This window comes from Salvelinus namaycush, chromosome 36, assembly GCF_016432855.1.
Source record: "Salvelinus namaycush isolate Seneca chromosome 36, SaNama_1.0, whole genome shotgun sequence".
NCBI lineage: Eukaryota > Metazoa > Chordata > Actinopteri > Salmoniformes > Salmonidae > Salvelinus > Salvelinus namaycush.
Window position 1 is genome coordinate 21,179,325 of NC_052342.1, and position 13,993 is coordinate 21,193,317.

The following is a 13,993-nucleotide window of genomic DNA, read 5'->3' on the forward strand; positions in this document are numbered from 1 at the left end:
TGGTATGGGGACTATCTCTCTCCTCGAGGTAGCTGCTGTCCCTACACCAACCTGCTGTATCTGTGGGTTGCAATGTGTATATCTGAATCTCCTCCTTCTGTTGAGATGATTGAATACACACACCCACTCATCTGAGTTGTCCGACATGTGGTCTGAACAGCTGAGTAGTGCGTTGCCGGTGGGGGGCAGAGACGAGACGGGGAGAGGGTTTGTTCTCCACCTCTGTCTTATGAATGAAGGAAAGGATAGATGGATGGAAGGAAATGATAGATGGATGGAATGAAGGTGAGTTGGTAATGTAGGGATCTCCAGCTCTGATCCATCCCTGTTCCCTAACTCTTCTATCCTGACCATGGGGGGCCCTACACGAAAGTCATAAACACTGGTTCTGCACAAAATAAACTGAGTAGTCTACCTCTGCACTAGATGGTTTTTGATGCGTTTTGGCCAATATCCCTCTTAAAAGAACTTTAATGTTATGCCTGTGTTCGTTTCCCAAAAGAACTTGAAAGCCCATTTTAATACATTTGATATGAGGGTAATCGATACAAATCTCCCCTTAAGGTTCACCAAAATAGAACTGATTCTTCAATCTCCATGATCAGGATGTGATGCTCTTTCCCACACAGTCCCCTCTCACTCTGACCTGGATGTGTGGAGTCTGACTCTCTGGTGTTTGAGTAAATGTAGCCAGCCATGAAGTTCTCCTGCTCTGCTCCCTATTGGCTCACACTGACTGACAACCTCATGGCTGCTCCCTCTCTCTTCACAGCACAGGACAGGGAAGCCATCAATGCTGCCTTACACATAGAAGCTCAACTCCGATTCTCACCCCGTTCCCTGAAGTGTGCACTTGTTCACTCCCCCTCAAGGATGTGAGGGGGGGAGCATTCGATTGTTGTAGACAAAGTATACCATGTCTCCAATTCCAATCCCATGGTTTTAAATCCTCACGGAGTGAATGAGTGCACATTTGAAAGAGAGGGGACAGAATTGGAATTGGGCCACAGTTTTGCGCCCTGGGTCGACTGTCTACTGTCGGTCACACTTAATAACGGTGTTGCCCCAATGCTACCTAGTCACATCAAATATTACATTCTCACAAGCAAGAACTTACTTGTAACTACGCTGTAACTAAGTTGACTTTATTGAGAATCTGGGCCCAGTCAAGTGTAGTTACAGTGTAATGGTGTGTGATTACATTTGGTTAGGGAAGAAGCTATATATAGACTTACTACAGTATAAAGGCAGCTTGATGTAGTGCTAGCTCTTATTGTTATCTAATACCTATGATCTTACTCTGGGGGATTTCATTTCTCTTGGTGTTGGAGGAGACATTTTTAGGGAGAAAGAGCATCTTTGTACACCAAACTGGATTGTTGTGGTGATGTTTTGCAATGGATCGATGTTGAGTCATTTGTTACTTTAAGCACATATATAGGAAAAACTTAAACAAAGAATCAGCATGCTTGACAGAGATGAAGGGGGACATTTCCTCGGTGTGAAATTGTTCACATCTGTTAAAAGAAAACCCTAAAACTCATTATAATCTGGCAGTGTGATTTTAATTTGACATTTTTTCTTCAATATGCGTTATAGGAAAGTGTATAAACTAGTTTACTATACTAAGCAAGGCATGAACAGTGGCCTTTTTATAACGCACATTGCTGAATAAGTGTCCAATTAAATCACACTGCCAGATGATGAGTTTTAAAGTATTTTGCACCATGAAAATGTTGCCCAAAATGTATTATGACTAATGAATAACCCAATTTACTATAATGTATACTTCCTTTCTCCTTGCATTGCTTATGTCTTGAGGCACTGTACCGTCTGCATGGCATTCCCAAATAAATGAGTATTGAAATAAACGTCATGTTTTATTCTCTCTTTAAATCACAATAAGGCTAATTTTAAAAGCTTTTAGCAAAAAACTTGTAGCCACTTTTTTAATAAGCAGTTATATGTGCCATTTAATTATATTTTTGTTATAAAATATTTGAGATATATGTTATACTGTAGGCCTAAATTACTTTGTTTGAATGTATTATGCTGTTTAGCCTGACATTCATAGGGAATGTATACATGGAAAATACATAGCACGGCTGGGGGTCCCCGAGGACCGGTTTGAAAATGGATGGAATAAGCCTATCCCAGTCAATTTGCTCGATTGAAAATGATATCTTTCTACATCTTAAGATACACTGTATCTGTATGATTTATAATGACACATCTGTATCTTCAGCACAAGATGTAGCTGTACAGACATTTACGTTATCTGAGGTCTGTATTTATCATTGGAGTCGGTGTGAGGGGTATAGAGCCTGAGAGACAGCGAAAGTCTAAACGGAATCCTTGGGATGTCCCAACTCAGAAGTCGGTTCACTGCAGTTAAAATTTAAAATGATAAAAGGGCCATTTCATAATTTTTCAACTTCATATTCATCATTTAGAGCACCACCGCAACATCAACGTAATGTGAAAATGGCGCATTTCTATGTTTTGTATTAAAAAAGATAGAGGAAGATTTTAAGTCATCGGTATGCATCGTGATTTTAAACAATTATGAGTAGGCAGTAATTACTAATTGCCTCCTGATTGTCCACTAATTGGTTGATGACATTGGAAATACTTTTCTATCTTTTTTACTACAAAACATAGAAATGCAACATTTTCACATACACATACGAAGTGGTAGGCCACACAAGCTCACAGAACGGGACTGCTGAGTGCTGAAGCGCGTAGCGTGTAAAAATTGTCTGTCCTCGGTTGCAACACTCACCGAGTTCCAAACTGCCTCTGGAAGCAACGTCAGCACAAGAACTATTCGTCGGGACCTTCTTGAAAGGGGTTTCCATGGCCGAGCAGCCGCACACAAGCCTAAGATCACCATGCGCAATGCCAAGCATCAGCTGGAGTGTTGTAAAGCTCACCCCTGTTGGACTCTGGAGCAGTGGAAACGTGTTCTCTGGAGTGATGAATCACGCTTCACCATCTGGCAGTTTCATGGACAAATCTGTGTTTGGCGGATGCCAGGTGAACGCTACCTGCCCAAATGCATAGTGCCAACTGTAAAGTTTGGTGGAGGATGAATAATGGTCTGGTGCTATTTTTCATGTTTCGGGCTAGGCCCCTTAGTTCCAGTGAAGGGAAATGTTAACACTACACTCAACATACAATGACATTCTAGACAATTCTGTGCTTCCAACTTTGTGGCAACAGTTTGGGGAAGGCCCTTTCCTGTTTCAGCATGACAATGCCCCAGTGCACAAAGCGAGGTCCATACAGAAATGGTTTGTTGAGATCGGTTTGGAAGAACTTGACTGGCCTGCACAGAGCCCTGACCTCAACCCCATCGAACACCTTTGGGATGAATTAGAACGCAGACTGCGAGCCAGGCCAAATCACCCAACATCAATGCCCGACCTCACTAACGCTCTTGTGGCTGAATGGAAGCAAGTTCCTGCAGCAATGTTCCAATATCTAGTGGAAAGCCTTCCCAGAAGAGTAGAGGCTGTTATAGCAGCAAAGGGGGGACAATCTCCATATTAATGCCCATGATTTTAGAATTAGATTTTCAAGGAACAGGTGTCCACATACTTTGATCATGTAGTGTATGTTGATGTTGGGGTGGTGCTGAAGATGATGAATATGAGGTTGAAAAGTGGTGTTATTGCCCTTTAAGGTTAGGGTAAGGGTAGAGGTTAAGCTTAGGGTGTAGGGGACAGATGTACCAAGGATCCCGGATAGTGCTGCCTACCAGAGGCAACAGGTGCACTCCACAAGCTTTTGCTTATAAATTATCTCAGTAAGCGGTGCGATTGACGTCTCCATCCCGCTCAGTCCTCCCTGCCCCAGGATAGGTCAACTCCCCAACCACAACCCCGCCCATTGCACCTTTTTAGGGTGAATCCGATACCTGTGCGCCCGGTGTCTCACTTTTTGGGGTGCGATCACGTGTGCTACTTTTGGAAAGAAGCACCCGCCAAGCAGAGCTTCTGGTAGTGGGAGCTGCACCTCCGCCGCAGTCTGTACTCTGCCTCCGCCTCTCTTCTTTCTCCTGACCAGCACACCTGACAGACAGCGAGTCTTCAAGCCCAAGGAGGGTTCCTTCTCGTTTCTTTTCTACATAATCAGAGGGGGGTACTAGAAACCCCAACAAGGCATGATGATGGCTGTCGAAACCCAAGCGCAATACAGCACCTCTTATATGATGAACGAGGAACACCAGTACATGACGCCAGAGGATGAGTGGGACAGGGACCTACTGCTGGACCCCGCCTGGGAGAAACAGCAGCGAAAGGTAGGCCACGTTTGGGATCGGGCGGTGGGTGAGTGAAGTCACTGTGGCGGTTGAGTGTTGGCTGGAGCGGCCGTTGTGCGTTACGGGCGCTTGTGTGTTTGGCTTGAGTCCAGCCCACTCGTTGCGCGTGTTTTATGAGTTCAAAAAGTACCCACGGGCAGAACCAAATGGATGTCACGTAGGCTACTAAAGCCCTTTAAAAGTGATTAAAGTTGTCATATGAAACAGCATAAGCGACCGAGAGAAAGAGTGGGTGGTTGCGTCTTGGCTGCTGAGCTAAGGATTTGGCGCACGGACCTGCCCCCTCAGTTCTGGAAGCTATGAGCAGAGCGGTTAGATATTTGTTGTCTTTCACCTATTTACCTGCCAGAGGCACTTATATATATCCACCCCCCACATATTTAAGCTAACCAATGCAACAAATAGGGACTTTTACGCACGACATTTCCAACAGGTCACCATGCACTATAGGCACAACTTGACCAATTACAGAAATCCTAAGCTATGTTTCTGCCTACCAGTCAATAGTTATGCCTACACAATAAAAGCAGGCATATGCACATAGAGAAATACGTTGATATATTAGAAACGGAATGCTTTTTAAACTCTATCTCTCAAAACTACAAGTTGTCACTCGGAGGGAGAGTGTCCATTATTATTTTGTGCTTGAGGAAGTGTCTTGTAGCCTAGAGTAGAGAGTTGTGAAGGGACCTGGGCCCACCCGTTGTCTTAGCGATCAGTTGGCCTTGCCCTACTCGCCGAAGGGGTTGACAGGTGCATTTAATGAGCTCTAGCTGTCAAACCTAAAAGTCAAATGGTCTGATGTGACAGTTAGCGATGACGTCTGCCTCGCCTGCATGTGCTCTATGGTCTGGCCTAAACTTGGATGGGGACAACCATACTACAATAGGGAATTCATTGAGCATATGACCAAACTTCTACTGGCCATACATGACCGCTCGTCAGCTAAGCTGTCATAGGCTTACATTTCTATATTTGGGCACCCATAGCTTTGGCCTGTGGTTAGGCCTATGTATACTTAATTACCATTAATTTACCAGAACAAAAAAATTGCTGTGTATATGCATACAAGCATTCATTAGGAAATGTATGGAGTCATATGAGGTCTTGAGTCCATAGAAGTCAGTCATTCTATATTCTATTTCGTAGTTTGAGTCTATGGAACTCCCTTGTCTCACTATGATGGGACAGTTTCCTTTACACAGTGACTGTACAGGAGCTCACAGGGCCTTAAGGGTGAGAGACGTCAACAGATGGCCACTCAGGAGGAGAGGAGGAATGGAGGAGTGGAGGAATGGAGGAGAGGAGAGACAGGGCTCATATAGAAGTACACCAACGGTTCGTTTCAGACCCACGAATAAACATGTCCTAAAAATACTCCTGAACACTTTCTGTTCCTCCCCCATCTCTCGCTCTCTTTTCTACTCCCTTCTTCCTCTCCCTCTCCCCCTCTTTCTATCTCTCTCCCTCTTCTATCTCCTGGCCAGTTCCCTCTCCAACAGTCTTTCTCACACCTTCTCTGTTTCTCAACAAGTTGTTGTTTAGCTGTTTATCTTCATAGAGCGTAAGTCGATATGTGCCTGTCAGCCGTGCACACATACACACACACACACACACACACACACACACACACCCTGCTTACCCCCCCCCCCCCCCCCCACACACACTCACCCCGCTTACCCCCCCCCCCCCCCACACACACACACTTTAAGGAACAGCTCAAGAAGCTGATATCATAAATATAGAAAGCTGCATCATTCCATGGTGAAATGGATCTGAAAGAGGCTCTGGGCACCTGTTCTAACCCCATGCTCCAGATTTCAGTGGAAAAACCCTTGGCTGCAGGCAGGCTCAGTAATAAAGTGTTTGTCAACACACTGTGACTCTGTTGAATATGATACGTCTTCAGAAATGGACGACACACTCATTTTAGTTTATTGCCACTGCCAGTGACTTGTACATTTTGACTTTGGGTGTATATTTATCTATATAACCTTCATGTATAGGGTTGGATTTTGATATTTCACTTGGTCCTAAGTGGTGAAGTAGTGCGATTGACCAATGGTTCGAACCAGTCCCGCAAGACTGTGTTAGCCCGTTGAGCTAAAGCCTAGGTAATAGCCTAACACGAAGCGCTAACACAAGTCTTCAGGTCTCAAGGCAAGGTTTTTTGTCACGAAGTTTACAAGCCACTAGTGTCATTAGCATGTTACAGTGGTGTGATATATTGTATCTGAGCGTTGGCCGCCTAAGCATTTCAGAAGAAAGGATGATGGATGAGAGGAAGGTGTAAACGATTCCTTTTCACACACCCTGTCCTGTCTCTGGCCTTACCTCTGTCACAGCCATTCTTTTCTGCAAATAGAGAGCTATTTTACATGATTTGATCCAATACTTTTATGTGAAAGTGCCGTAAGCCTAAGAAGGCATAGTGTATTGTACGTTTCTACTGTATGTAAAGTTCTGTGTAACTGATGCAATTAAAAAAGGTTACTATAACGTTATTAAGCATCTTATTTAACCTTCATTTAACTAGGCAAGTCACTTAAGAACAAATTGTTATTTACAATGACAGCCTACCTGTCCAAACCCTCCCCTAACCCGGACGTTGCTGGGCGAATTGTGCGCCGCCCTATAGGACTCCTGATCACGGCCGGTTGGGACACAGCCTGGGAACAAACCAGGGTCTATAGTGACACCTCCAGCACTGCAATGTGCCTTAGACCACTGCACCACTCGGGAGGCACTCAAGCCCCAAGGCAAAACATAAAATAGACACAGTTTACAGACTATATTATATAACGCAACACTTTAGGTTTAAGTTGAAACACATATTAGCCTGATAAACACTTCTTTAAGAACTTACTCCCTAACGAAACAAAAATTAACTTAAATTTACACCACAGAGTGTTAAGTTGGCCAAGGAGGGTCCTCATCACCACAGTGATGACAGGATGTGGACTATTCACAGTCTCACACTCCAAAACAACAGACGTCAACTAAATATGATCAGGGAAGCCATTCCCCTGTGGATGGTAAGCTTACACCTTCCTCTTCTAAGAAACCCAGAATGTGAGGCTGAGGCTGCTGCCGTTATATGTAATAGGTTATATATAGGTTAGCATAGTGTTAGGATGAGCTACTGAGATGCCAAGCAGTTATTCAGCTAGCTAGCCAGTTAGTAGCTGAAAACCCAGAGTATGCAATTAGGGCTCTATAAAATCTGCGCTCAATTAAATGTTAACTACAAAGTAGCTTATGTGTACCTGGCAGAATGATATCATGATTATTTGCATCAATCCAGTGGCCGTTTGTTTTGCAAACTCTGCAATCATATGACCGTTACAGAAACATCGCTAACCAAACAACACTCTCTTGCTGGTGGGCAATCCCATTAAAGGGTAACTACATCCCAAAAAATGTAATAAAAACATTTATCCCAGACCTCAAAAGTGGTCTCCTGATGCAGTTTAAGCATTGTTGTGGACTGAGAACATCCAATTGAGTTGTTTTTCTTTTTTTTAAGTGTGATTTTGAGAGTGAAAACCTGAAAAACTGGGGAAAACGGAAAGCTGAAAAAACTGAGGGAAACGGAAAGCTGGAATCACAAACGGAGAAAAATAAATTGGGGAAAAACTAAATGGAATCAGGCTAAAAATAAAACTGATTTTATAGGGGCCTATGTAATGTGAACCACTCCACATTGGACTTATTCTCTTAGGAAGAGAATCACTCTCATAGCCTGTATCCCAAATGGCACCCTTTTCCCTATATAGTGCACTACTTTTGATCAGATTCAGATTCAGAGCCCTATGGGCCTGTAGTGCACTAGTGTTCAAGGGCTTGGCGTGGACGCTTGAGAGCTTATCTTTGAGTAGTAGATATTGATCCATCAAGAAAACGATCACTGGTTGTTGTTGTTGTGGATACTGTCTTTCTGTAAGGCCTGTAAGCTGCTCAGGGAGCCCAAGGAAGTAGGCTTTGATGGTGTCTGTGTGTCTGTGTGTCTGTGTGTGTGTTGGTCGAGAAATAGATGTACATTTAAATCAAATCAAATTTTATTTGTCACATGCTTTGTAGACTAACAGGTGTAGACTAACAGTGAAATGCTTACTTACAGGTCCTTTTCCAACAATGCAGAGTTAAAGATAAGTTAAAGATAACAATTGAAATATTGGCAAAGTGAATAACGAATAATAATAATGAGTAAAAATAACATGGCTATATATAGTGAGTAGAAAATAACATGGCTATATACAGGGAGTAGAAAATAACATGGCTATATACAGGGAGTAGAAAATAACACGGCTATATACAGGGAGTAGAAAATAACATGGCTATATACAGGGAGTAGAAAATAACATGGCTATATATAGGGAGTAGAAAATAACATGGCTATATACAGGGAGTAGAAAATAACACGGCTATATACAGGGAGTAGAAAATAACATGGCTATATACAGGGAGTAGAAAATAACATGGCTATATACAGGGAGTAGAAAATAACATGGCTATATACAGGGAGTAGAAAATAACATGGCTATATACAGGGAGTAGAAAATAACATGTCTATATACAGGGAGTAGAAAATAACACGGCTATATACAGGGAGTAGAAAATAACACGGCTATATACAGGGAGTAGAAAATAACATGTCTATATACAGGGAGTAGAAAATAACACGGCTATATACAGGGAGTAGAAAATAACACGGCTATATACAGGGAGTAGAAAATAACACGGCTATATACAGGGAGTAGAAAATAACATGGCTATATACAGGGAGTAGAAAATAACATGGCTATATACAGGGAGTAGAAAATAACATGGCTATATATAGGGAGTAGAAAATAACATGGCTATATACAGGGAGTAGAAAATAACATGTCTATATACAGGGAGTAGAAAATAACACGGCTATATACAGGGAGTAGAAAATAACACGGCTATATACAGGGAGTAGAAAATAACACGGCTATATACAGGGAGTAGAAAATAACACGGCTATATACAGGGAGTAGAAAATAACATGGCTATATACAGGGAGTAGAAAATAACACGGCTATATACAGGGAGTAGAAAATAACATGGCTATATACAGGGAGTAGAAAATAACATGGCTATATACAGGGAGTAGAAAATAACATGGCTATATATAGGGAGTAGAAAATAACATGGCTATATACAGGGAGTAGAAAATAACATGTCTATATACAGGGAGTAGAAAATAACACGGCTATATACAGGGAGTAGAAAATAACACGGCTATATACAGGGAGTAGAAAATAACATGGCTATATACAGGGAGTAGAAAATAACACGGCTATATACAGGGAGTAGAAAATAACATGGCTATATACAGGGAGTAGAAAATAACACGGCTATATACAGGGAGTAGAAAATAACATGGCTATATACAGGGAGTAGAAAATAACACGGCTATATACAGGGAGTAGAAAATAACATGGCTATATATAGGGAGTAGAAAATAACATGGCTATATACAGGGAGTAGAAAATAACATGGCTATATACAGGGAGTAGAAAATAACACGGCTATATACAGGGAGTAGAAAATAACATGGCTATATACAGGGAGTAGAAAATAACACGGCTATATATAGGGAGTAGAAAATAACATGGCTATATACAGGGAGTAGAAAATAACATGTCTATATACAGGGAGTAGAAAATAACAGGCTATATACAGGGAGTAGAAAATAACACGGCTATATACAGGGAGTAGAAAATAACACGGCTATATACAGGGAGTAGAAAATAACACGGCTATATACAGGGAGTAGAAAATAACATGGCTATATACAGGGAGTAGAAAATAACATGGCTATATACAGGGAGTAGAAAATAACATGGCTATATACAGGGAGTAGAAAATAACACGGCTATATACAGGGAGTAGAAAATAACATGGCTATATACAGGGAGTAGAAAATAACATGGCTTTATACAGGGAGTAGAAAATAACACGGCTATATACAGGGAGTAGAAAATAACATGGCTATATACAGGGAGTAGAAAATAACATGGCTATATACAGGGAGTAGAAAATAACACGGCTATATACAGGGAGTAGAAAATAACATGGCTATATACAGGGAGTAGAAAATAACACGGCTATATATAGGGAGTAGAAAATAACATGGCTATATACAGGGAGTAGAAAATAACATGGCTATATATAGTGAGTAGAAAATAACATGTCTATATACAGGGAGTAGAAAATAACATGTCTATATACAGGGAGTAGAAAATAACATGGCTATATACAGGGAGTAGAAAATAACATGTCTATATACAGGGAGTAGAAAATAACACGGCTATATATAGGGAGTAGAAAATAACATGGCTATATACAGGGAGTAGAAAATAACATGGCTATATATAGTGAGTAGAAAATAACATGGCTATATACAGGGAGTAGAAAATAACACGGCTATATACAGGGAGTAGAAAATAACACGGCTATATACAGGGAGTAGAAAATAACATGGCTATATACAGGGAGTAGAAAATAACACGGCTATATACAGGGAGTAGAAAATAACATGGCTATATACAGGGAGTAGAAAATAACACGGCTATATACAGGGAGTAGAAAATAACACGGCTATATACAGGGAGTAGAAAATAACATGGCTATATACAGGGAGTAGAAAATAACATGGCTATATACAGGGAGTAGAAAATAACACGGCTATATACAGGGAGTAGAAAATAACATGGCTATATACAGGGAGTAGAAAATAACATGGCTATATACAGGGAGTAGAAAATAACATGGCTATATACAGGGAGTAGAAAATAACACGGCTATATACAGGGAGTAGAAAATAACATGGCTATATATAGTGAGTAGAAAATAACATGGCTATATACAGGGAGTAGAACATAACATGGCTATATATAGGGAGTGGAAAATAACATGGTTATATACAGGGAGTAGAAAATAACATGGCTATATACAGGGAGTAGAAAATAACACGGCTATATACAGGGAGTAGAAAATAACATGTCTATATACAGGGAGTAGAAAATAACACGGCTTTATACAGGGAGTAGAAAATAACACGGTTATATACAGGGAGTAGAAAATAACATGGCTTTATACAGGGAGTAGAAAATAACATGGCTATATACAGGGAGTAGAAAATAACATGGCTTTATACAGGGAGTAGAAAATAACATGGTTATATACAGGGAGTAGAAAATAACACGGCCATATACAGGGAGTAGAAAATAACATGGCTTTATACAGGGAGTAGAAAATAACATGGTTATATACAGGGAGTAGAAAATAACATGGCTATATATAGGGAGTAGAAAATAACATGGCTATATACAGGGAGTAGAAAATAACATGGCTATATATAGTGAGTAGAAAATAACATGGCTATATACAGGGAGTAGAAAATAACATGGCTATATACAGGGAGTAGAAAATAACATGGCTATATATAGTGAGTAGAAAATAACATGGCTATATACAGGGAGTAGAAAATAACATGGCTATATACAGGGAGTACCAGTACCGAGTCGACGTGCAGGGATACAAGGTAATTGAGGTAACTACAGTGCCTTCAGAAAGTATTCAAACCCCTTGACTTTCTCCACATGTTGTTGTGTTACAGCCTGAATTTAAAATGGATTAAATTGACATTTTGTGTCACTGGCCTACAAACAATACCCCATAATGTAAAGTGGAATGATGTTTTTAGAAATGTTTACTAAGTCATTACAAATGAAAAGCTGACATTTCTTGACTCAATAAGTATTCAACCCCTTTGTTATGGCAAGCCTAAATAAGTTCAGGAGTAAAAATAAGCAGACATTTAACATCCCTTTGAACATGGTGAAGTTATTAATTACACTTTGGATGGTGTATCAATACAACCAGTCACTACAAAAATACAGGCGTCCTTCCTAACTCAGTTGCCGGAGAGGAAGGAAACTGCTCAGGGATTTCAGCATGAGGTCAATGGTGACATTAAAACACTTACAGAGTTTAATGGCTGTGATAGGAGAAAACTGAGGATGGCTCAACAACATTATAGTTACTCTGCAATACTAACATAAATGACAGAGTGAAAAGAAGGAAGCCTGTACAGATAAAACATATTCCAAAACATGCATCCTATTTGCACAAGGCACTAAATTAAAACTGCAAAAAATGTGGCAAAGAAATGAACTTTATGTCCTGAATACAAAGTGTTATGTTTGGGGCAAATCCAATACAACACATCACTGAGTACCACTTTTCATATTTTCAAGCATGGTGGTGGCTGCCTGATGTTATGGGTATGCTTGTCATCGACAAGGACTAGGGAGTTTTTTGGGGATAAAAATAAACAGAATAGAGCTAAGCACAGGAAAAATCCTAGAGGAAAACCTGGTTCAGTCTGCTTTCCAACAGATACTCGTGGGATAAATTCACCTTTCAGCAGGATAATAACCTAAAACACTGGAGTTGCTTACCAAGACAACATTGAAAGTCCTGAGTGGCCAAGTTACAGTTTTGATGTAAATCACAGCAAGACTTGGAAATTACTGTTTAGCAATGATCACCAACCAACTTGACAGAGCTTGAAGAATTTAAAAAAGAATGTGCAAATATTGTACAATCCAGGCGTGCAAAGCTCTTAGAGACTTATATAAAGCTCACAGCTGTATATATAAAGGCTCACAGCTGTATATATAAAGGCTCACAGCTGTATATATAAAGGCTCACAGCTGTATATATAAAGGCTCACAGCTCTATATATAAAGGCTCACAGCTGTATATATAAAGGCTCACAGCTCTATATATAAAGGCTCACAGTTCTATATATAAAGGCTCACAGCTGTATATATAAAGACTCACAGCTGTATATATAAAGGTACACAGCTGTATATATAAAGGCTCACAGCTGTATATATAAAGGCTCACAGCTGTATATATAAAGGCTCACAGCTGTATATATAAAGGCTCACAGCTGTATATATAAAGGCTCACAGCTGTATATATAAAGGCTCACAGCTGTATATATAAAGACTCACAGCTGTATATATAAAGACTCACAGCTGTATATATAAAGACTCACAGCTGTATATATAAAGGTACACAGCTGTATATATAAAGGCTCACAGCTGTATATATAAAGGCTCACAGCTGTATATATAAAGGCTCACAGCTCTATATATAAAGGCTCACAGCTGTATATATAAAGGCTCACAGCTCTATATATAAAGGCTCACAGTTCTATATATAAAGGCTCACAGCTGTATATATAAAGGCTCACAGCTGTATATATAAAGGCTCACAGCTGTATATATAAAGGCTCACAGCTGTATATATAAAGGCTCACAGCTGTATATATAAAGGCTCACAGCTCTATATATAAAGGCTCACAGCTGTATATATAAAGGCTCACAGCTGTATATATAAAGGCTCACAGCTGTATATATAAAGGCTCACAGCTCTATATATAAAGGCTCACAGCTGTATATATAAATTAATCCAGATGTCCACCAATGATCTGTCCTTTAACATCACCTTCCCATCCATCTCTTATGACAAGCTTATACAATGTGTCTATGAGAGTCAGGAAATGATGTTGAGTATTTGACAATGAGTGTTTCAACCACTGGACTAAAGGCAGCACAAACGGATGTG

At 40.4% G+C, this 13,993-nt stretch overlaps 1 protein-coding gene across 2 annotated transcripts in view; it reads left to right on the plus strand.

The window, feature by feature from the left end:
* LOC120030192 (alpha-actinin-3-like) overlaps positions 1-13,993 on the plus strand; it is a 57,271-nt gene that overhangs the window by 1,096 nt on the left and 42,182 nt on the right. The window contains exon 1 of one of the 2 annotated variants that reach the window (XM_038975543.1): positions 4,169-4,303. The exons of the other annotated variant lie outside the window; for it this stretch is intronic. Coding sequence (XP_038831471.1) covers positions 4,169-4,303 — 135 coding nt within the window. Of the gene's footprint in view, positions 1-4,168; positions 4,304-13,993 lie in introns of those variants that run through there. 2 annotated transcript variants of the gene reach the window in all.